General features: G+C 39.9%; 1 protein-coding gene across 3 annotated transcripts in view; it reads right to left on the minus strand.

The window, feature by feature from the left end:
- Positions 1-814: 814 nt before the first annotated feature.
- The window catches only part of SP3 (Sp3 transcription factor), a 30911-nt gene continuing 6476 nt past the window's right edge, over positions 815-25249 (minus strand). For 2 of the 3 annotated variants that reach the window (XM_060257423.1, XM_060257421.1), the window contains 4 exons: positions 17117-18467; positions 3666-3858; positions 3147-3343; positions 815-2525 (listed from right to left, as the gene is read on the minus strand). In XM_060257423.1, the coding sequence (XP_060113406.1) occupies positions 2209-2525; positions 3147-3343; positions 3666-3858; positions 17117-18467 (2058 nt within the window). In that variant the 3' untranslated portion in view covers positions 815-2208. The remainder of the gene's footprint in view (positions 2526-3146; positions 3344-3665; positions 3859-17116; positions 18468-25249) is intronic. The other variant, XM_060257422.1, reaches the window with a different exon arrangement.

A 25249-nucleotide genomic window follows, 5' to 3' on the forward strand; every position in this document is an offset into this window, starting at 1 on the left:
AGTAGTGAGGAGAAATGAGAGTGAAGAAACCTGGAGTAAAAAATAACCCTCTGCATTTTTCTCTCCATCCAGCAACAGAAGCTGATACTGACACATGCTCAAACTTCAAGTCTAAAGGTGGATGGAAATGGGATGGTTTTCCTATATTTGGCCATATATTTAGCCATTAACCATCCTTGGAAAGGAAACGGAATGAAGCCTCTTTCCCACCATAATGCTGTGAAATAGGCAAATCGCGAGACAGTAAAGACATCCATCCATCCCTGCATCACTACTTATGGAAGTGTATATGGCTGCTAATGGGCTTGCAACCTGATAAGGGTTGTGTGCAAGCTCCACCTGTATTAGCAGGTGCCTCCACATAGTATCTCCTCCCTTGTCTCCAGATTGCAAGTCTGCTGATGATCTCATATTCTCCTGTGTGACTATTCGGTATCAGAAAGAACATTTGAAGAAAAGTCCATTGTACCCTAAAATTCAGGCAAAGCATACTACCCATGGCAACTGTGACCATGGAAAGTACCCATCTCAGAGACTATTCTAAATAAGTCACTAAACTGTAGCTAGCAGAACATACACACAGAGGTACAACAGACTCTCAGAATACACTGGATTGTATTTAGTATCTAGCTGACAATGCTGGTTAGTTATTTGAATGAAGGATGAGGGAAGACCTATCCTGACCTATTGGTTTAAAATGAAGGGTAGCAGTTTTGCAGAATAGTTCACCCCTACTACTTCAGGTGCCAAAAAAGCATGTTAAGTCAACTGTCACTCTTAAAGCAAAAGCCAAGGAGACCAGAAACCGCAAGTCAAAAGGGGAAAAAAATAGTGTTTTATTAACTACCACACTGTTATAATACACTTTAAACGTACAATAAGGTAGCCTTTAAATTTGAGGTGGTTTTAAGAACAAATGAACAGATTTCCAAATGTTTGTAAATAGGTGAACTGTTGTAATTATTGTACTTTTTTGTAAAATGGTAGAGCACTTACAGACCGGCTATGCAAATTAAATTTGTACATTTTTCTATAATTGAAAATATAAACAGTAATTAAAAAATAAAAAAGAATTCAGCTTAATAAAAAACATATATGTTTATCAGTTAAATGTACTGGATACATACAATTTAAGGAAACAAGCATAAAGGAAAGATGTGGACATTTAAATGCAGATCAACTAAACCAAAAGATTAACAGAAGGAAGCCTTGCAAAATTATTATTTCTCTATGACTAATATTAATGTGGTTTGAAGTAATGTCCCTATGGAACTGGTTTTCCATCATTTGCATATGTTTTTACTGGTAATTTACATGATGGCTTTTAAGGCCCTGACAAGACAGATATTTTTGGAGACAAGATCAGATAAAACCACTGCTGAAATGAACACCTCTTGGTTTTTGGTCCTCCAATATTCAAGAAAAGGGATCTTAATAATAATTGTTTTACCACCCAGAATGCTGCAACCTATTTCTCTAAGCTTTTGAGTATTTTTAAACATTGGTTATATTGCCCAAATTGGTTACTGAAAGTATATTAACAAGACATTATTTTGGCAAAATTAAACCTTAAACATGGCTTTTCAACAGGATTTAAAAGGTGACTATCCCTAGAGTTCCATGTTAAAATGTAATTTTCAAAATCTTACAAGAGTAATGCTTAAAATATTGTACATAGTTAACCCAATTAAAATAATTAGCTTCAAAATGACAACTTGATGAGCTAAGTAAAGCCTACACTATGTAACATTTGCTTGGAAACTTGATTTGTCAGTTATGCATAATAAAAATTCCAGTCATCAAGAAAATTACAAAATTTCTTTATCATAACATGATTTCTTTTTCACCAATCAACTTTTTATCTTACAATAGATAAATACCAACATGTTCTCATTTTTACACTAAACCACAAAGGATTGATGCATTTGATTAGACTACCATTTCCATCGTTAAATTTTTTTATACAAGTTGGTAAAATTTAATCTCTTCTAGATTCCAAAAGTACCTACAAAACCCATGCAATTTTACCATTTTAATATACTATGGAATATCATACAAAGTAAGGCATTTCAGTGTCGTGTATAACCAAGTTACTGTCAATCCAAAAATTTTTGCACATCAATAAAAAGATATCTAAGAACTTAGGAACAATATTCTTCTCACTACTGTATAAAAATAACCACAATTAATAGGTATCTTGTGTAATATTTATTCCATTGTCTCATTTCCAGAAACAGTAACAAGCTGTAAAGGTATGTCAGCATTAGTAAGAATATCTTGATTGCTGGTGCCAGATGTATTGACAGTTCCTATCCCTGAAACAGAACCTTGTTGAATATTAGCAAGGATAAGTGTTGTTCCACCTGCAGTAATCAAAGTATCCTCTGGTGCGGCTTCTACCGATGCCAGCACTGTACTGCTAGCATGGATAGCCTTTTTATTTTGATGTGTTTTAATGTGTTTGGCAAGGTGGTCACTTCTCATGAAGCGTTTTGAACATTCTGGGCAGACAAACTTCTTCTCCCCTGTTGAAAACATAAAGCAAAGGAGTCTTTCACATCAGTGCATGTAAAAGCTGTTGAACATGACAACAAACAAAACAAACTTATCTTGGGATAAACAGCCTTTTGAGTGTAGAACTGCATGCCATTTCAGCATATTGCCACAAAAGAAGAAACTGAAGGCTAAATTTTCCTCCAAAACATTCCTAAATTAACATCAATCAGAAAACAGTGTGTATTTAAAATATTCACACTCCCCCTACCAAGCCACTGGTGGTTTACAACAATTTCTGAATATACAAGTTTAACGAGCAAAATAATGAAAACTCATTCTGGAGAGGAAAAAAATAACTCCCACAGAACCACCACTAGGAAAAGCCCAAATAAATAATTAGAGTTTTCATCCAGAGCTTGAAATTCAGCAATGTAACTGCACTACATGAATTAGCACCCAGAGGGAGTTCCACGTATAAAGCATAACAAAGAATGCTACATCTCTGGTAGATACATCTCAGTTCTGAAGGGCACATGGCCCTCTAGAGATGATTTTAACTATCAGGAAGGTTTTTAGCTGAACATTTTGTTCTCTTATCATCAAGTTCCATTGCGCGCGCGCGCACACACACACAAAAAAAAATGGATAACCTGTATGTGTTCTCCTGTGCCGCTGTAGTTCATCACTGCGGGTAAACCTTTTGCCACAGAACATCCAAGTGCAAACAAATGGACGCTCCCCAGAATGCCAGCGGAGGTGAGCTCTCAGGTGAGACGTCTTTCCATATACTTTCCCGCAACCCGGTATGTGACAGATGTGCTGTTTCTTTTTCCCCAAATTAGTGCCCCTGTTAAAATGCATATTAAAACAAAGTTGCTGACCATAGTATTGCCAGACAGTTTAAGTAAGTAGTGTACTTCGCTGAGATGGAAAGAAGTGCATTGCAGCATATTTTATAGGGATCAACTGGATCAGGAGCGGCCTCTGCTAAACAAAAGAACCCCAACACAGCACCTAATCCCCCAACTAACTACCTGCCTTTTTCCACTCTAAGTACCAGAAGCAGAGAACTGTCATGGCTACAGGTGTGGAAATAAATGAGCCCCCTCCCCTGCCTTTGTCTCATTGATTCCAAGCACATTTACTACACAGGAAGCCAAAATGCACACCTTCCACCACCTTCTTTACAATTAGGACAGGTACATGCGACTCTTCGCAATCTTTTCCCTTCTTGATGCGGTTGGTCCCCTTCTTCATCTACCACCTGCACTCGCAAATGTGTCAGGTCATTGGTATTCAGTGTCGAATCACCACCAAGCTGCCACTCTTCTGGATCAGGCTCCTCTTCTTTAATCCTAATATCTGGGGGAAATAAAAACCTATCAGGAACTGGCCTACTCAACAGAGGGAAGCAAGCCTTAAGGATCTTTCACCTTTGACATAAATAGCACTGTGCTCCAGCTGAAACGTCAGGTGCTCTTGCTAGCATCAATTCTGAATTTAAAAGGTGCACCTAGCTACTGAGATTACAAATACCTATGCGAGAAAGTTTAACATAAAAACTGTTACCAGTAAGATAAGCAATTGTTTTTGCTGTCTAGAAAATATAAATGGTCCACAGAAGAATTGGAACAAACAGCATATTTGATCAATTACCAAGGATTACTGGGATCTTTTAAATATAAAATTTTCATAAGAACTCTGATTTAAATAAGCAGATGCCTTTGTTTAAAAAGAAACTCAAGAAAGTTGACAATGATTATACATGTTTATTAAATTCCTTGTAAATTAATCCAACACAAAATTTCCACTCATACTTGAGCTCCTGCACAAGCAGAAATTCAAGATGACCACAGTAGCCACTTGCACAAAGTCACACTTACTGTATCTGCACTTGCAATTGCGCAATATCTTATGTAAACTATTTCTAGGCGCTATTATATGAAGGAAAGGGCCTGGTGTTGCAGAGAACATGTGAAAGTCAAATTGTGCTAAGTCAATTTATGGTTCCACTTAAGCATCACTGAATCCAACCCTATGAGTCTGCAAGAACTAAGGGACATGAACATAACTGAAAGTAAGATCATAGCTGCCTAAACAGGTCAAGAGGATAGCTTTTAACAAAAGCTCAAATAAAATTACTTAAAAATGGATACAGAAACGTTTTTGTGTGTTTCAGTTACTATATGCAAAAAAAAAAATACTAACTACAGAGCTCATGAAATACATACAGAGAATGAACTGGCTCATGTGTATCAACAACAGCAATAAATTCTCCAGGAGAGAAGTGCTGTGCAAAGACCCAGACATGAACCACCACCATTTACACTAAATTGACAAAGCCCATTGACCTCAGTGGGCTCAGACTGCAGTAACTGCATAGGATTGCACAGGCAGCTGCACTAGAGAAAGCTGGCAATTCTCATGCATAAAGAATGCCAAACAAGGTGCCATGACTCCCTACAATGTGCCTTAAAGGTACAGTATGTGTTTAATGCTGCAGCATCTTCAGAATGGTAAGTTGCAGTACTGCAGTCCAAGCTCTCTCACGACCCGAGTTCAATCCCAGTGGAAACTGGGTTCAGGTAGCCCGCTTAAGGTTGACTCAGCCTTCCACCCTTCTGAGGTTGGTAAAATGAGTACCCAGCTTGCTGGGAGTAAAGAGTAGATGACTGGGGAAGGCAATGGCAAACCACCCCATTAAAAAGTCTGCCACGAAAACGTCATGATGTGACATCACCCCATGGGTCGGTAACAACTTGGTGCTTGCACAGGGGACTACCTTTACCTTTTTAGGCAATATATAACATAAAATCAATAAAAACCATATCAATATATCAATACATTAATTTTAAGAAATCAAGTGGCAAAATTCAGTTTCCTCGTGGATGTGGGGAGGAATTAAATCAGTCTTAGGGTTCGGAGAGCAGGGGAGGGTGCCACTTAGAATACAGTCCCTTGCAGCCATCAACTGAAGGCCTGATGGAACATTTCTGCCTTGCAGGCAGTGCAGAATTGCATAAGGTCCCACAGGGCCCTTATATTGTTTGGCAGACACTCCCACCAGACTGGGGTCAGAACTGAAAAAAGCCAGATGTCCCTAGGGCCAGAGATCACCAGCAGATTGTTATCTAAAGAGCATATCGCTCTCCAGGGAACTGCTCAGGGCCTTGAAGGTCAACACCAAAACCCTAAACTTGACTCAGTGCTCCACTGGAAGCCAGTAAAGCTGCACAGCAGAGGTTATATATGTGCAGTCTGTGGCGTTCCTGTCAGGACTCACACCTCCGCATTCTGGATCAGTTGGAACTTTGGGGTCAGTCTCAAGGGCAGGCCAGTGTAAGGTGAGTTACAGTAGCCTAGGCCTGGAGGTTGCATGGATTACATGGCTAGGTCAGGAAGCAACAAGAAAGGGGCCAACTGCCGAGCTTAGCATAGGTGGAAGAATGCCAGCCTGGCCATATGTGTGACCTAGGCCTCCATACTCAAGGAGGCATCCAGGGTCACACCCAGACTCCTGACAGACTGTGCCATCATCAATGATGCCCCGTTGAGAGCAGGAAGTCTGGACCCCAGCCCTGAAGCCACCCCATCACAGAACCTCCATCTTTGTTGGAATCAGTTTTCACATTTTATGGCATGCACCATTCTCCTCTCCTTGTGAGGCAAGTTAGGCTAAGAACATATGACCAGCTCAAGGTTACCCAGTGAGCCTCAGGAGAAGTACAGATTTAAATCTGGGTCTCCTAGGTCCTAGTACAACACACTAACCAGTGCATCGCGCTAGTTCAAAAATCCAAGACAGACAGTAAAAGTGATGTTAGAGAAAACGGATTATACAACTGTCAGTCATTTATTTGGATACTATATGGCAAATCTCTTATGTGGACATGGAAGTAAAGTTTATCTCCTTGGTTGCAGATTCGAGCTATGGAGCAGAAAATTAATTTTTCCAAAATGGATATTTTTCCCAGTGCTTTATTTGCCTGTGGAAAAAAATTCCATTTCTAAAACAATCATTTCTTAAAATTAATAATGAATGGATGACATTCCAATACAGTTTTAGGAATGCTTGGAAGTTTCAAAGCTGCAATTAATATTTTTCAGATGACTATCCTTAGGAATTTTGTGAGAGTTTATGTATGTTTTATTGATTTGTAAATCAGGTGGGAGGACGCAGATGAACCCATAAATAGCCAGTGTGGTGTAGTGGTTAAGAGCGTCAGACTAGTATCTAAATGACTTGGGTTCAAATCCCTATTTGTGGCAAAGAAGCTCTCTGGGTGACCTTGGGCCAGACACATTCTCTCTGGGTCACCTACCTCACAGGGTCATTGTGAAGATAAAATGAAGGAGAGGAGAAGCTGTCTTGGGTCACCATTGGAAAGAAAGGCAGGGTACCAATGAAATAAATACATAAGACAAATTTTTAAAGATCAACTGTACAGATCAAATCAAAACTAAAGCAAACCATCTTATGCATATAAGTTACCAATCTGATATTTGGCTAATTAGTAACGCAGGTGATAGTGAGACTGAGGTCCTCCAGTATTTAGTGGATGAGGGTTAAATTCTGTTGCAATATGTAAACGGACATCGACTACACAGCATGCAGTTCTTTCAGGATGCTCAAATTATTATGTCAACAGTTCTCAAGACCCTTGGGATTCCTCCTCCCAAATGTAAACAATGTATGGGAAGTACATACTATATTGTCTCCCAAAAAAGTATTACTCCCAATAAAAAAAAATTCCACATAAAGATCTGAATTTATTTGAACTTTTAAAACCACACTTGATTCCCCACCCCTTCATTTTTATTATGGACATAAAATTAACACGGGGTGCTTTTTAAACACGTTTATTAAACAGAAGTCAAAACAAACATGTTCAATCAGATCATGCTGTGTTTAGACAGATGGGAGAAGTTTCCGGAATATGTGGAAAACTTTCCGATTCTATTTTTCCCCCAGAATACCCACATCATTGGCAGGTTCACAGTAAAATAAAATATGTAATAGGTTCTCCTCCACCATTTCCCCTCATTTTGATCTTTTTTCTGTATTTGAATCAAGCATGCTACACTGGTATATTTAAAAGATGAATGATGGGAGCATATGACTTCATATAACTGAGACAGGTATCACATGGTAATAGACATGGCAGCCGCTGCATGCTAGAGTAGCATCTTCCCTCTGTCCCGACTCTTATTTCATACTTCCAGGAATGAGTATAAGATGCTTCCTGAGCAATTAGTGAATAAAATGGTGAGCATATCAGTCTGCTTGACATCAGTGACTGCTTGCCATTAACTCCCACCAATTTCAGTAATACTTATTTTCACATAATTTGTTAGGAGTCAGATGTAACTGTAAATAAAATAAGAGAAGGGATCGCTCTCTGATCTATGTCCACATTTCAAACTGAGTAGGGTTTAATGAGCAGATGTCCAGATGGAATTTTGAAGGGCAAGAGAAGGGTCTCTCTATATGCCAACTTTAGACAGACTAAATTCCCTGAAGATTTCCCTTCCAGCTGCAGCACCACAGCACATTAACACAGTATTCAGGAGGCTCCCCAGAAAAGCACCAATACATTTGGCCCAAAGGAAGAAAAATGTGATTTTTGATGGATTAATCTCCTGTTTGCCTTGACCCCCTCCAAACCTCAGCTTCCCTAGGTGTTCAAACTGCCTTCCCTTAGAGCCCCAGCTGAGCTCATTGGAGGACATCTCCCCGCAGGATCATATGTTTTGCAGGCTCTGCTTCAACTGAGCAGCCCAGCATATCCCACAGGAAGACCTCTCCCTGATCTTTCTTCACTTCCCCAGCTGGCTGATTGAGAAAGGAAAGACAGAAGAGGAGTGATCTCTCCATTGTATCCTATGGAGTCATAAGATATAATGGAGAGATTTGTGCAGCAGCTATGGCATGGCTCCAGAGAAGGGATTTAAACTTTAAACCTCTCCTCTGTAGAATCATGCCGCAGTAGCAGCACAATGTCACCATTGTATCCTATGGCTCCATAGGGTACAATTGAGAGATTGTGGGCTGAAGGGGGGGGTGTCATTTAAATACCTCCCCTTCCCTTCCCCAGCCATGCGACTGCTGTCTAGTGTCTCCTGGGGACCAGATGAACTAGACGAACCAATGAATTATGAAATGGCTCGGGCAATCACACGAATCGTGAACCAACACGAACCACCTTTTCCCCAGTTCATACTCATCCCTAATAATAATATCTATAGAAACAACATCATCCCAAATAAAAGATAGTTGGGTGATATCTTCTTCATTTGAAAAGGTTCAGAGGAGCTTCTTCTCCAGTATATTAACACTATAAATCACAGTATTAAATTTGAAATGGTATACGGCAGGTCTAAGATTAGCCTTTCAGATGTTTTGATTTAAAAGGAAGGTACTGAATTATATACTGATGTTTCCAGAAAACCCATGGATGCTCTTTTTCAGCAGGTTATAGTTTCCATCCTTGTCACCTGAACAGAAACTTACCTTTTTTCTCAGCTGTTTAGAAAAAATGGCAGCTATTATCTAGATTTTTATACAGAAACCAACATCCTTATGGAACAATTAAAGAATAAAGAATATACTTCCAAAATTCTCAAACAAGCCTTTTATAAAGCTAAGAACACACCAAGTGAATCCATATTTACACTAGGGGTGTGCAAAAAGTGTTTTTTTTTGGGGGGGGGGGTCAGGTATACTGAACCCCTCCCCCATCAGCATTTTCCAATATTCCTGAATCCCAACACCAGTCTGGTAATTAGCTTTGGGAAATATTCAGGAAATAGCTTTGGGAAATTTCAGCTCCATTGTACCCTATGGGGACCATTATAGTCAACAGTCCCCACAGGGTATTAATGGAGAATCAAGCTGCAAGAGGAGCTAGCACAGAATTGTCTGGGGCAGTGGGAGCTAAGACCACTGTGCCACCTCCGTAGGGCCTCCTCTTGCTGCTCCAGCCACCCCAGAGCTGCAAGAGAGAATATCTGCTGTGGCAACAGGAGCTGAGAGCTCCATGCTGCCTCAGCTGGGGTTGACTCCTGCCACCCCAGCCAATCCTATGCTGGCTCCTCTTTAAGCTCCATTTAAACCTGTTAACTACATACATTTCTTCTAAAATTTAGGAGACTTTTAAATTTTCAGTTATTTAGTCATATGCTTTATGTCAGGGGTGGCCAATGGTAACTCTCTAGATGTCTTTTGCCTACAACTCCCATCAGCCCCAGCCATTGGCTATGCTGGCAGGGGTTGATGGGAGTTGTAGGCAAAAAAACATCTGGAGACCTACCATTGGCCACCCCTGCTTTATGTGTTATATTAGATCCATGGGAATATGAAATATTGTACATCTTGATTTGCCCATGTTGCATGTCAAGAATATTTATCACCACTTGCTCCATGGGTGAACTCCGTGTAAGACAGTTATCTCGGTTCTGTATTTTTTATTTTTAAAAATTATTGTTTAACAGACATAAATATTATTCTCTCTCTACTCCCCCTTTCATTTTAAGCCTATTCTGTATATGATGAGTTTTACGTATATTTTGGTTAAATTTACTGAGTGCTCAGTTTGAATTTTATCACTGAGGAAGGCTTTTAACTGAAATGTATTTGGTATTGGTTCTGGTATATGGATATAATTTGTATTTATATGATTGGACATTTGTCTTTATATTAGGAATAGGTACTTATATGCAGAACCATTGTATTGTGGTTTTTAAATGATATCTTATCACTTTTGAATGTATAATCAATAATTTTATGTGTATATATATATGTACCTAGTACTAACGTACAATATATATATCATACAATATATACTAATATATTTTGGGTTACTTGAATTGCAGGGGATACTCAAAAACATCCTGCATGAACCTTTTTCTCAAGTTACGTATGTGTCATTATCTATTTTACATGACATCACCATTGACTGCATTGTTTCCATTTATTGTACACTCCAACACACTTCACTGAATGCAGTTTATTTTTTATTTCAAACTTTCAACTATCAGTAAAGTCTGTGCCTCATAGAAGACTCACATGCCATGGAAGGTATCAGGGATGGTGTATCGATTGACTAAAATAGGTTTATTAATTTAATTAAATCACTTGACATGGAAATTTAAAAGAAAACTTTTTAAAATCTCTTGGTCATTAACATTTGCTCTAATTACAGGTTTCTAAGAAAGTCTAATTGATGGGTGGCCAGTCCAACTGTACCCAGGACAATCTAGACCTGGCTCTTCAAGCCACAGCATCTTGGCTCAGGCAAAGACGGAGGTTCTCTATCTGAGCCGAAGTGGCCCAGGAAGGGAGATCCCATTGCCAGCTCTTGATGGGGTGCCACTAATACCGGCCCCTAAGCTCAAGAGCTTGGGAGTGTTCCTAATGTCCTCTCTGGCGATGGAGGCCCAGGTGGCAGCCACTACCAAATCCACCTTTTTTCATCTTCGGTGGGTACGGCAGCTGGCCCCTTTTCTGGAGCATGAAGACTTAGCAATGGTGATCCACGCTACGGTCACCTCGAGAATAGATCACTGCAGTGCTCTCTACATGGGGCTACCCTTGTCTCTGACTTGGAAACTACAGCTAGTGCAGAACACTGCAGCAGTTAATGGGGCTCCCTCGATGGGAGCACATCCAACCAGTGCTGAAAGAGCTGCACTGGCTACCTATTGTGTTCCAAGTCCGTTTCCAAGTGTTGGTATTCACCTTTAAAGCCCTATATGGTCAAGGGCTGTCCTATCCACGGAACCGCCTTTCTCCATATGTTCCCCAGAGAGCACTGCATTCAGGGACACAAAACCTACTATCTATCCCCAGACCAAGAGAGGCCAGACTGTTTCACTTAGGCTAGGGCCTTCTCAGTGGCAGCACCAGAAATGTGGAATGCCCTCCCGGAGGCCATAAGGGCCCTGCAGGACCTCTCTCAATTCCGCAGGACCTATAAAACTGAAGTATTTCGACAGGCCTTCAACACCTAAACTGGGAGAGGACTGCCACCCTACAATCCTAAGGAACTACCATCACTATAGGACCACTGTCAGAAGAAAGACATACTGAAGCTGAACTGCACCGTGAAATGTATTTTGTTATTTTATCGTTTTACATTGTAATCGTAAATGTTCTAAACTTGTTAGCCGCCCTGAGTCCACTTGCGGAGAGGGCAAGATAGAAGACTAAAGTAATAAATAAATAAATAAATTCCAAAACCAGATTAATATGCCTTGGAACCAGCCAGTTGGTCATCCTCTATTATTCTCAAGCTATCCTGACACACAATTATGGCTGGCACCAGAAGACATGACACCCACTTGAGGCATGAAAATTTCACCTTTAAACAGGCTAATTCCTCTCAACACCTGAATAACAACCATTTAAAACAGTTCTCATTTTTCAAAACCCCATCACCACTAGTTCCATATTTGCTTCCCATTGTTTCATGTGAGACAAACTAAAAAAAAATAAAAATCCTGCAAGTCAATATGAAGTGTGTAAAATATTGTTTTCATCTGTAGAAAAATTTTAAATGCCGCAAGTTTCAGGTCTTATCTCCACACATGCAAAAAAACCCCAACCCTGAGGATATCCAGTTAAAGGCTGCAGGTAAGTGACCTTTAACCTTTATTTTGCAACTTATTTTTGACGCAGTTAATACAACACTATAAAGAATATCTATACTTTCATACTTTTAAATTTTAACTTTCAATAACTAGAACTATTTTTCTATGCACAAGCAAGACTATCTTGGCATAATTTAGTGTTTTAACACAAACATATCAGATGCATTGTAATAAAAGAGTGGGCTTGGTTATATGGTCAGAGATAGTCAGTGTTACCTAGGGCTGTGCACACACAGAAAAATCGGTATTTTTCGGGTTCGGGTATACCAATTCAGGAAAATATTGATGTATACTGATATTCCTAAATCCCAGTATTGGTTTGGGAGCTGGAAAAAAATCAGTATTGCCCAATTTATTCGGCTCCCCATACCTTCCCTTTCCTCCCTGAGTCCACTGCAGCAAGCATCAGGGAGTGACAGGAAGGGAGTAGCCCTTTTAAATACTTTCCCTTTACTTCAAATCTTGGAGTGTACACAACTCAGGGAGGAAAGGGCAGGTACTTAACGCTTAAATACCCCCTTCTCTCCTTGTGTCATTCCACAGCTGCAGGAGGGAAGAGGAGGGAAGGCTTCCCTCAGGGAAGCTGATCAAGCCTGCAACCTGCCAGGCTGATCAGCTTCCCTGAGAGGAAGCCCTTACCTCCCCCCATTTTGGTTCCCCCTGCTCTAAAGTGGGAGACAAGCAAAGCAGAGGGGGTTTAAGGGCTTCCTCTCAGGGGAAGATGATCAGGCCTGGCAGGTCTACCAGTCAGATCAACTTCCCTAGAAGGACTGCCTATATTTAAACCCCTCTGCTTTGCTTCCTTCCAGGGAAGCCAATCTCCTGATAGGTGGAGTAGCCCCCCCCCCAATCTAATCAACTTTGCCTAGGAAGAAGCCTTTACCCCCCCCCACACACACACACACATTTTGCTTCCTTTTGCTCTGAATCTCTTCCCCCTTCCCTTCTCTAGCTGGCTGACTGGGGAAGGGATTAATAATGATTGGAGAGGCATGTTTAAATGCCCCCCTTCCCTTCCACAGCCAGCCTGCCATAGTGGGGCGGTCTGGGGAAGAGAAGACAAATAGGGAGGCATGACTTGCCTTCCTTCCCCAAGCCAAGGCAGCTTAGGGAGGGAGTGGTCCATTTCAGTCCCCTCCCTGTGGAAACAGAGAGAACTGAAACTGACCCATTCTCCCTTGCCTTCCCCAGCTGGCCCACCCTGGCAGGCAGCTGGAAAAAGGAAGACCAACTGGGGAGGTTTGCCTTGCCTCCACCCGAATAAGATCAGCTTTTATTCGGGATCACCTTATCCCAATTTTTTCAGGTATTTATTCAGTTTGGCTTATGCCAAATCCACACTCTATAGCCTCAACCCAATGCTGACCTTTTCAATAACTTGTATATTTATAGAGAGTAATTTTGTTGTTTTTTGCACATATTCAATGTGCAGCTATTGTGCATCCAGAACTCCACCCATCTCTGCATATTTGATCTACTATTTGTGCTACTGGCTAGTATCTAAGACATACTTTGGGCACACTGAACAGCTTGAGTGCATTCAATAGGGTGAGTCCTTGAACAGTCTTACAAAAATGCAGCAAGAGGGGTGGTGAACAGTGGTTACTGTTCATGCAACACAAAGACACTGCTATACTGGGCATATGGAATTAGTTAGGTAGTTCTTTGGATCCTGTCTATAGTTTAACAGATACAGGGTTTAATTTTTTTTTTTTAAAGTCAAGAGACAAACATTTTCTAGAGATTCTTCTAATAATCAGGTTGCTCCATCATCAAGGGCTTTTCTGCATGGGTTTTTTAAATGGGTTCTGGCCCCATACTGCCCCATACCCCATGCATTTTTATGCCTTTAAGTTTTCACTTCAGTTTTTGTTTGTTTGTTTGTTTGTATTCTTTTCCGGATTTTTTGAGGCCACTTTTAAGCCAATTTTTTTTTCTGGAGACCAATTTTGAGCCGACTTTTCCTAACATGTAATATTTTTATCACTTCCCTTTGTCCTGCCCACTTCCACCCACATCAACCCTACTTTTCAATAGCTGGACTGTTATCGTTGTTAAACCAACCCTTCTTCCTATGGAGAGTGATTTCAAATTTTTTAAAAGGTTATAAATTATCACGACAATGCTGTAGTGTTGTGTTGACAGTTTAAGCAAATTCTCTGAATTTCCAGCTTTCATTTTTTAAAAAAGTAAGTCTCTATTTTTTTACTGCAACGCCACTGAGGATGTTCTCCACAGCTGAGAACGAAACGTCTGGAAGGAAAACTTTCTCCAGTAGAACACGGCACTTGATCCCGAAAGATTCTACAAACCCTAATAAGTCTCTATTCTCCCTCCCTCCTAAAGATATCTCTGCAACAGAGTACTAGAAACTTACTTTTTAAAAAATGAAAGCTGGAAATTCAAAGAAAATATAGGGGTGCTGTAACACCACTGATACACAGGGAGAGAGCAAATGTATAGAAGAACCCCACCCAAAACAATTCCAGTGCTTGTGGATAAACTCCTAACAAAATCAGGAGTAACTCCAGCATGCAGAAAAGGTCTTAGTGAATTTTTAAAATAGTAAAAAAAAACCCGAAGAAACACATTCTCAGCAATTGTCACTTGAATTTCCCTATAAAAAGTACTAAGCATTCTTACAATATTTGTTCACCACCAGTAATTCTGCTACTTCAGACGAGTAAAATGACATTCACTGCTTTTTAAGTGCAAAAACAAAAAAGATGAAACTGAATCAGTGATATGTTTAAAAAGCATAGATTGCTCTGTCCAGTGAATCTAGTGAACAAACTTAACCTCTGTTTTTCAGTATGTATTTTTAAAAATTAGTTGAATCTTGACATATTTTTGAAAATTAGGAGTAACTCTACTATGTTTCAGGATTTAAAAAATAAAAGATCTAAGACTGCACCTATTTTTTTTTAAAAAAAAAACCCAACTTGCACATCTTTTTCCTGCCAATATACTCATAACCAAAAGCCTGAACTATGGAGCAAATGGATTTAGCACAAAAAGGATTGCAGAAATAGGATGCTTTCTTTACTTGGGGGATTTGAGAGCATGAAAGGTATTACCGGCATTTTTGGAGCCAAGTTTTCAAAAGCTAGCTTATCACATAGACAAATGCAGAATAAGGATCCCTTGAGCTCTGCAGCAGGAGAAAGAATAAGCCTCAAATAGTGAGAATTGCTTTTGCTCACTAGTCAGAATCAGGCAGGATCTACCAAGCTGTAAAATAAAGTTGTAAATGGACCATACTATTTCATACTTCAGGTGGAAAATTTTGTTTCTTAAAATTACCCTATATATTATATTTCCTGCAAAGAGAAAGGTAGTACATTAGAAAGAAATAGCATTTTGCCTGCTGCACTATTAGAATTTTCTATTTTAGGGATTTTTCACAGAGGGAAGGCATTCTCTATCTGGAGTACGAAGTGGCACTATTCATTCGTCTGCATTTGTAAACCAGATCTGCACTGATCACCAATTTGGAATGGCACTGGCAGTAGTATATTCCCTATTTTATTAGTCTTTTTCTACTGCACTGAAAACTAAAATTCAATTATACTAGTGCAAATATGCTCCTCACAATCTGAAGTCATATGAAGCATATTTTGATGCATCTTTTAGAGGATCAACCAGTTAACCTTCACTTATACTTATTCTAGACCAGATTCTACCTATCTGACATGCTCAGAAAGTTTATGCTAGAACTTGCATTGCACATGCTGATGTACAGTGATTTTAAAAAAAATACAAACTTTACACGCATGTTTTGCTTCTGACACAAATTTGGGCATTAGTATCCTTTAAAACCTGCCCTAAGAGTACTCCAAATGAACTCTTCTTTGCCATCTAACTTGCATTAGGATCAGTCTCGAGCTCACAAAAGGTTCCCTGCACGAAGTACCATCACAGGGGGGGAAATGAGTACTGTGTCCATGCAGCGCCCTACATCACACAATTCCTCCAACATATGACTCAAGAAGGGCATCAGTGTAGCTATTTTACACACGTGAATCTTTCCTAATATATGCTTCAGCGCCTGGATAATGCAGAAATCTTGATTTGCATGAGAATTGCTGGCTCTCAACGAGGTCTCAATTTTTACTGTTGAACAAGTACCAACAATTTTTACTTCCCGTAGAACGGACTTTTTGGCACTCAAACTTTTCAGCTAGAATTGTATTAAATGAAAGACATGACAGGTAAGTAGATATTGAGTAGCTAAAACAGGTGCAGATACATGGTTTTTCAGTTTATGTTCCACATACATTACTGGTTTGTGTGAAGCTACCATGTTGTACACATTCTGCTTTGAAAAACTAAGAGACGAGACACAGGCTGAAGCAGCACCCGAGCCATTATGGAAGGTTTCCATGTTTCATTTTCTTTCTTTTGATATGGGAAAGGGGATCTGCTGCTCACAGACTTTTGACATACCCGCACACTAAGTTTCTGAACAGATTAATATTCAGCATCAAAACAAGTCTCTAAAGCCTCCTTAAGTCAAAGGGCTACCTTAAAGATTCTTTGATCCTGGCCTTTGCATCTCAGCTGCTGTAACACCAGAGCAGCTGCAAGCCAAATTAAGAAAATACATTGTACACCATCAAGTCTCTTGGTTTTGCTCTAAACCTGTTAAAAACCAACTTCATTAATATTAAATTAAGTGATGGAGAAGGGGTTTCAAAACCTAATATCTAGGCTGTAGGAACCTAAACTTGAAAGAAACACTTTGTAACTCAAAAAATATCAATTTCAGGCATCAGATAGAAATGACTAATATAAGCAGAAGTACATTAAAGAAAGCAAATATTTGATTGTATCGATTGCCACACTTGAATGTAAGTAACTCTATTTGAACATGAAGCAGCTTAAAATATAACTTTATCAGAGTAAACATAATTATCTTGAAAGCAGCCAAGAAGCCATTATTTTATGCAAACAATTACAATAATATAAATACCTGCAGGACTGTCCGCGTTTTCTCCTGGGTGCAGCTGAATGCCACCAGAGTCTATGGAATTTATTGTAACTGTCTGTAGATTTGGCAACTGAGCAGTACTTAGGCTAACAGGGGTCGAAGTCAAAGCCCCACCTGCTGCAACTTGACCCAGAGTGAGTGTCTGCACAGGTGTCAAAGTTATCTGTTGGCCAGGAGCATTCTGGAGCTGCAAGTTCTGTAAGTTCTGGACTCCTTGCACTTGAAACGTCTGCCAAGTTATCTGCCCTGATGGGGTCACTGTTTGTGCCTGGATTAAAAAAGTTCCAGGATTCAACTGAAGCTGGAGATTCTGCAATGCCTGCTGTGATATACCTTGGCTGGCTTGCACACCATGGATTGTCTGTTGCGCAATACCTTGTACGATTTGGGCTTGACTGGTTGTTTGCTGAGACTCTTGAAGCTGTATATGCTGTACAATAGGCTGTGCTGTGGAGACCTGAATATTCTGAGCCTGTGTCTCATCCGAGACAGATGTTTGGATGTAATTTCCCTGAAGATCAGAACAGTGTACCTGCCCAGTAGTGGTAGGCAAGCTGTTTGTATTTTGTTCCAGTATACTACTACTGTCTATGGTAACAGGCAGTTGTGAAGATGACGACGTTGGCACAAATAAGTCTGTATCAGTGGTTTCTGTCATTTCAGGAGAAACCTGTTCAGCAGTCCTATCTGAAGTGTCTGAACTATCCATCGCCTGTGCAGTACTTATCAGGTGTCCATCAGCATTAATGCCTGCAGTCATGGTCTGAGAACCACTCAGCCCCAGAGAATCTAGATCAACACTATTTATGGGAACAAAAGCAATATTTCCTGGCAGACCAAGAGGGACATTAGCAACTACCTGTGCTTGCCCTGGAAAAGAAGAGCCTCCAATTGTAACCCCCTGGACTTGGCCAGTCTGTGATAAAATATTCTGAATATTACTAGAAGATGTTCCAGAGGCAATTATGGTTTGATTGGAGCCAGGAATGATTTGAATTTGACCAGTTTCTTGATTTACGCTACCATTGTCAGAAGAGGCTGCAAAACCAAGCTGAACCTGCTGACCATCAGCTGTCTGGATCTGGGGTATTACTTGATATTGGACATCAGAGACAGTACCATTAGATGAATCCGACCCAGGTGCAACAGAAAAGATCTGCTGGTTCTGCAGACTCTGAAGGGGAAGAACGTATTGCCCACTTGAAGTCACTGTGGCAGCCCCTGGGATCTGTACTATATTGCCAGCTTCATCTTTGATGGTTGTAGGTGTAGCAGATAGCACCTCCCATCTATTTGGAGTTCCTGCTAACTGTACAGAGGCCAAATCTCCTGTCTGAATAGAAGCAAACAAAATTAGAAGTTATTTGGTGTTAGATTACAAATAAAAACTAGGTAATGTATTACTAGTATGCATGTAATTTGAATAAAGCTTGGGACAGTATTAAGCATACTTAAAAGTACAGAACCACAGAATTGTATAGTTAAACTTCTACAAATACATGTTTTTTAAAAGCCAAATTACTGGATATTACTCCAGTATCTTAAAAATCAACACAAAACTAATTACTGAATAGCTAACCATTGATACTTTCCAGTGGTTAAATGGCATATGCTAAGCATGCAATTTCCTCTATTTCTGCTCATTCTAATGGTAATTCAGTACATCAAAATTTCCAAAATCCATTTATTTCACCACTTCTGTGAATATTTTAAATGCGTACTTTGAATCTCTATACTATCAAACATTTATATTTTAACAATAAAGGACAAATGAAGATTAGAAGTACACGAGTCAGGATAAAACTTTTGCATGACCAAAGCTGAGAGCCAAAGACCCCAACTGGTACAGACTATTACTTCTGTGCACACACAACACATTTTTATCTCTATTCCTAAGGATATAGCTCTTTGTATTGTACTGGATGCCACCACTCCCAGACAACTCTTTAAATCCAGGCCCAGAAGTATAAAAACTAATGCACAATAATTGATTTAAAGTGCAAAATCTCAATCATGGCCTACTATTCATCATCCAACTGTACTGTGTTGAAAAGTTAGATATTTAAACACATAATCACACTTTTAATGTATTTTAATTCCCCTAATGCCTCAATTGGCTCAAGTAAAAAATGCTGATAATTGTCAGAAAGCACTAGTTATTTTGGACACGCTAAATCCTTTATTAGGTAAATGCCGGGATGTGGCTAAAGCACACACACTTTCCTCTTTGGCTAAGGAGGCCTAATTCTGGGCAGGGTCTGGATGGGAGACCTCTTGGAAACCCTACCCCTGCCTTGAGTTCTATGAAGGAAGAAAAATGGGATATAAATTTAACAGATAAAATCTAGAATGGAAGGAGGATACTACTTGATATCATTCATCTCAGAGTATCCTAAGCTTCATCCAGCACTAAGACAACAACAGTTGTGAAACCAAAACATAATCGCCACAGAAACTTGCTGGGTACCTTGGGGAAGTCACATACTCTGAGCCTAACCTACCTTACAAGGTTTCTATGAAAATAAAATGAAGAGTGTTACACACCGTTTTGTGTCCCCACTGGGAAGTAAATAGATAACTGAAACGTCCCACTATTTCTGTAACATTTCCTAATTCTGTCCATTGAAAGTCAGATGCCTCATTCTCAATACTTCCACTGCACTTCCCTCTTCCCCAACAACCTTGGCCTGAATTCTATGCTGTGCCAATTTAAGCGACTGGAGGAAACTGATTTCTCTTCCTGTCCAATCCACAACAACCACCTGTCAAAGTCTACTGGGCAGAAGACGAAAGAGGGATTTTTAAAAATTTGTCTGCCCTCCCTCATTTTGTGTGGCTTGGAGGCAGAGAGAATTCCACTTCTTACAGCCTCTTATGCTGAATTCTATTTTCAGGCACAGAATTCAGCCCAAGGTTACAAAAAAAAATAATGCAGTCAAAGTAACAAGATATCTGACCTTCCATTTCGGGCAATGTTCTCTAATGAAGGAAATAAGTGGAAATGTGTTAATAGTCTCACTACTACTGATGCTTTTAATGGAAATGAATAAAGTTTAGTATCCTGCAAGCTGAATGATAATACATGCTACATTTCTTCCATTCTAGGACTTATATTTATATTGCACCATCTTCTCCCATTGTGTATAAAGGTCCCAGGAGTCTCCTACTCAGACACTGACTAGACTGCCTTAGCTTTTGCAGTTCAACTAAAATGTTTTTTAAAGGATGGACACAGAAAGCAGATGCTGTACATTTCCCACATTTCCGATAGCTTTTTACAATCAACTACTAAAGTCTACACTGTAATACATTTAATGAAATTGAAATATCCTGGTTTCAGAGAATTTTCCTGGCATACAATAGTGAGGATTTTAGTAAACAATTGTAATTTCCGAACTTCACATCATATGCCTCTATGATTAAGTACAGCGTGCATGTGTTCTCAGCCACCCAGTCAGACAGTAGGGTCACCTTTTATATGAAATGACACACACGCCCCATCTCTGCAGTCTGCAGCCTTCTAATTTTTGTTCTGGTTGATTTTCAGACAACACTGACAAAGAGGAAGACGTTAACATTTGAAGCTGCTCCTGGTAAGACGATAAAGGCGGCATCCCAGGGAGAGCCTTTCATCTCCTTGTTCTTGCCAGGAATTGTCAAAGATTCCATGTTAGATTTAGCATCAAGAATAAAGCTGTGGAGCTAGTGTGATATAATAGTTACAAGTTCCAGACTAGAATCTGGGAGACTCAGGTTCAAACCCCTGCTCTGCCACAGGAGACCGTTGGGTAACCTTGGGCTTGGTTACTCTTGCACAACTTAACCTACATCACATGTTGTGAGGATAAGATGGAGAGAAGAATGAATACTGAAGACCATTTTAAGCAACAAAATGAAACTCAGTGCTTTGGGATTTGATGGCTTCGGGGAGGGGGAGTCGCTCTCTCTTTTACTTTTAAGATGCATTTCTGCCAGCAAAATGTGGCCTTCATATTGCCATAGCCACTTAAGTCTGAGAAGGTATAGGTAGTCTGCTAATATTGTTTATGTACATAAGAAACATGAGCAATAAAAAATAACACTTGAATTTCACCTGTCTTAGCCCTACCTTTTTCAAATGACTCACATGTCCCCTCACCCTTCCTCCAAAGAACCCAGAGAGCCAAACAAGATTCTCTTTCCTCCCTCACAAAACCCTGATAGGTTATGCCAAGGGACAGACTGGCCCAAGGTCACCCAGTCAGATTTGTGGGATGGATGTCTGCCCAATTGTCATTTCATATTATTCCAGCCACTACACTGCACCATATCTCAAATATAACTCTAAATATTCTTAAATATTCCATTCCAGCTATCTTGAAAATTTTAAAAAATGTCTTGCTCTGCTTTGCACTGAAAAACTGAAACTGAAGGATGGAAGGGCACATACAAAGCCATTCTGAGTTTCAACAACTCATGCTGCCAAAGTATTTTCAGGTATTCTGAACAGGAGAATCTTCTTACCAAACCACTTCTTCGTAGTCTTTGATATAGTTCTTCAACTCTTCGTATTTATTTTGACCGACCGTAAAGCAGAGCATCAAAAATCATTTTAAAAGCGTTGGTTATATTATGACATAAAATCATAGCAGATTAAAAAAATAAGATTTTTGCCCATGGATTGTAACAGTACAATCCTGAACTGAATTACCCTCTTCTACATACATTTGCTTTAATGGACCTAGAAGGGTGTAACTCCACTTTGGATGTCACTGTAATTCACCTACTCAACCAGCAGAAAAAACTGAAGAACTCACCAATTTATGCAATCTCTATTTGGGGTATGTTTATACCACTTGCATTCCTGATTTTCAAAGATGGACACAAGCAGTCAAACTTCAGAAAAAATGGAAGAACCAAAGCCTTGGAGAATACTTAATTGAGCTGTTAGATGGTGCCACTGTGTAACTGAATTATGTGCATATTTTTTATACTGTAAAAAACACTATTAGATTTGCACTAAACATTAAATGATCTAATTAGGATTTTTGCTTCTACTGAAGCCAACAGAACTTAACTTCCCAGTTAAGCATTCTATAAATTCATAATGCTGGGGGGAGGGATTGAGCTCTAGCATACAACTACACTTGTTTGCACTTCCAATTTGTAAAAAACATGGGTTTATTTTGTGCTTGGAAGTACACGGTTTATTAATTTTTCAATTTTGAGCACTTAAGTCAATTTGGTTTTTGCTACCACATTTTATATAACACTGTACTTTTTTTCCCCTAATGCTGATTTTTTTTTCATGTTTTCTCTTAAATGCCCAATATGGTCTACTTCAGTTATCATGCTTCTCGGTGCTTTTGAAGTGTCTAAATATTAGGAATGCCTTTTGGAGAACAAAGTAGAGAAGCAAACAAACAGACAGGCATTTAGAGTACTCTGTGGCTAAACCCAGGTGGTTATCCAACATTTTAACCACTACACCACACTGGGTCTCAAATCTATTTTTGATTTTATTTATTTAAAAATAAATAAGACTAGAAGAGAATTTCAAAGAGATAAAAATAAAATGAGAAAATACTTCAGAGTCAAAAACAAAGACATCCGGAATGGTGCCATTTGCCATCAAGCTATAAGATCACCACCACAAGCGGCTTGAAGCTTCAAAATACAGAAAACATGAAACACTCAGTTTTTCCCCCACAGAGAGAGGGAGCTCAGAAATGCCTTTATGAGCACAGATTCTATGTCAGTTGAGCTGTTGGAACAGTTGAAGAGTGCCCCCAGTTGTGGGGGGGGGGAGGTGCTCAGAAGAAAACAAGCTCTGTACAGACAGCAAACCATGAGAGAGCTGTTGTCAGGAAGAAGATGAGAGTTATCTGAGACAAATGACAGGAAGGAAGATGAAGAACCATCATTTTAAAAAGGAAAAAAAGAACAGCAGAAAAGGTAAGAATGGCTCAACGAAGAAAAGCAGTATATGAGCAGAGAACTTTACTAAATGTTAGGTGAAGGAACAGAAGCACAATCTGAAATACGCTTATCAGTGAATTCAAGAAAGGTCTGTCCGTTTTTAAACTAATGTGTCTCCACAATGTCAGCAGACAAGCCGCAAAGAGACAGCTCTGGGTCTTAAGGAGGGCTTGGAGAGCAACACACTCGACACTGATTATACTAGCTCAGCATTAAGATTTCCCTTCCTTGGGGAAAACCAGAGATTTGGGAAACATTCTACTATTTGGGGATTAGACAGACCTCTAAGCAAACAATTTTATTTAATTATGCTTTACCCTGGATAGGTGCCTCTGGCTTGGGCCAGGTGGCTGACTCCAGGGTCACTGTCATCATTGTATCATCAGAATGTTAAGGGTTAATTTCTTTCAATTAAAATACATGGCAAGAATACTAATTTCCTCATTAAGGATCATGTATTATAAGTGTCCAGTTCAGATTTCCAAATCCTATATAAACTACATCCTTAACATTTGACTTGTCCAGGAGTTAAACCTGGCCTTCTCTCAGAAGAAAATCATGTTTCTTTTATCTATTAGTATAGCATTAGAAATAGCCCAGAACATTAAAGCTCTGCTGTGAGTAAATTAACCCTCACTTACTAACTACCCACCTAAGTCAAGTTCTTTTTAAGGTAGAAAAATGTCAGGAATAGCACACTGCATATGACATGAGCTATACAGAACACAATATATTTTGCCAATAACAGCAAAAAGTATAACAAAAAATATTTAAAATAGAAATTTTCACTCTTCTTACAAAGTTGTAACATTTACCAGAGGCTAAAGGACCACAAGAGGTACTACAGGAATTTCACAGGTATAACCTGTAGTGTAGTCCGAATTCTTTTTCTCCAGGGAGCATTTAAATAAGTTGGGGGATTCCCCATTACACAGACCCCAAATGTCTCACACACACACAGTCAGCCAAACCCCCCACACACATACACACCAGGCCCATGGTCATGGGAGGGCTGACAAAGGCTGGAAGCCCTCTCATGAATGAGCCCAGCCTCTCTCAAGAGCCAGCAGGAGGGAAGGGAGAGGGGCACATGACATGTGGCCTCACTGGATATTCACAGCTGAACAGGAGGGAAGGGAGAGGGGGCAGCCACTGCACAGCCTCACCAGATTGTCCTGCTTTTGCAGCCAGCTTCTCAAACTTGGCGGAGCAGGAGGGGAGGCCAGTGCATTCTTCCTCGCTCCTAGTAAGTCTACTCCCTATCCCTGGCTGGCAGGTTTAGCCACCATGCTAAACTGCTCCCAGTTTGCACCAAGCTCCTGGACGTAAAGGGCTGCAGTGACAGCTTGGCATGGTACAAAAAAATAAAATAATTAAAAGAGGTTTTCCTGTGAACCAGCTGGATGGAAAGTTGGGGGGGGGGGGGCTGTGCTGAATGGGACGTCAGGAGCCTTGGCAGTAAGTCAAAGGGCTGGGTCCCAGGAGGCCCATTGTAGCTACAGGCCTGGGTATAACTTTAATTTTTAGGGACCAGGACCAACTTTAGGGCTCCAAACATCTTCACACTTTCACTATTCCCTATAGGTGCGCAGACATGTTCTCCAGAACTGTACACATAATCTTATTCTGGCTTGACCATCTCACTATGTTCCATACTCAGATACAGCAAATTCAGAGACTCCTGATCTGAATCCCTACTTTAAGGCAGTTCTAGATCATTTTATGAACATTATCATTTTTCCCCCCGCACCTAAGTGGTGTCATTTTTGGTTCAGAGGGTTTTTCCCATTACCTAGGAACACAAAGTAATTGCTAGAGCTAAATACAGAATATCAGACTGGAATGACTTGAATATTGTATAACAGCACACAGACACAAAGACAGAAACACACATACACATTCTATTTTCATCTTTATTCCAAATAAACAGGAGTCTATCCCTTTTACCACAATGACAGTATAGCGACAGTATTCTGCCCAGTTGTCTGTCAGAGAATGGTCAGGTAGCAGTAAGCTCATCCTCACATGCCCATCCCACTAGTGCTCTTTCTTGTTTGCTTTCTTTCCATGTTACTATCAGCAGCAGTAAACAAGAGTAGAGAACAGGGTTTTCTGCATATACTAGACAGATTTGTTTTAAAATTACAAAAAATTTGA

Source organism: Heteronotia binoei, chromosome 16, assembly GCF_032191835.1.
Source record: "Heteronotia binoei isolate CCM8104 ecotype False Entrance Well chromosome 16, APGP_CSIRO_Hbin_v1, whole genome shotgun sequence".
NCBI classification, from domain to species: Eukaryota; Metazoa; Chordata; class Lepidosauria; order Squamata; family Gekkonidae; genus Heteronotia; species Heteronotia binoei.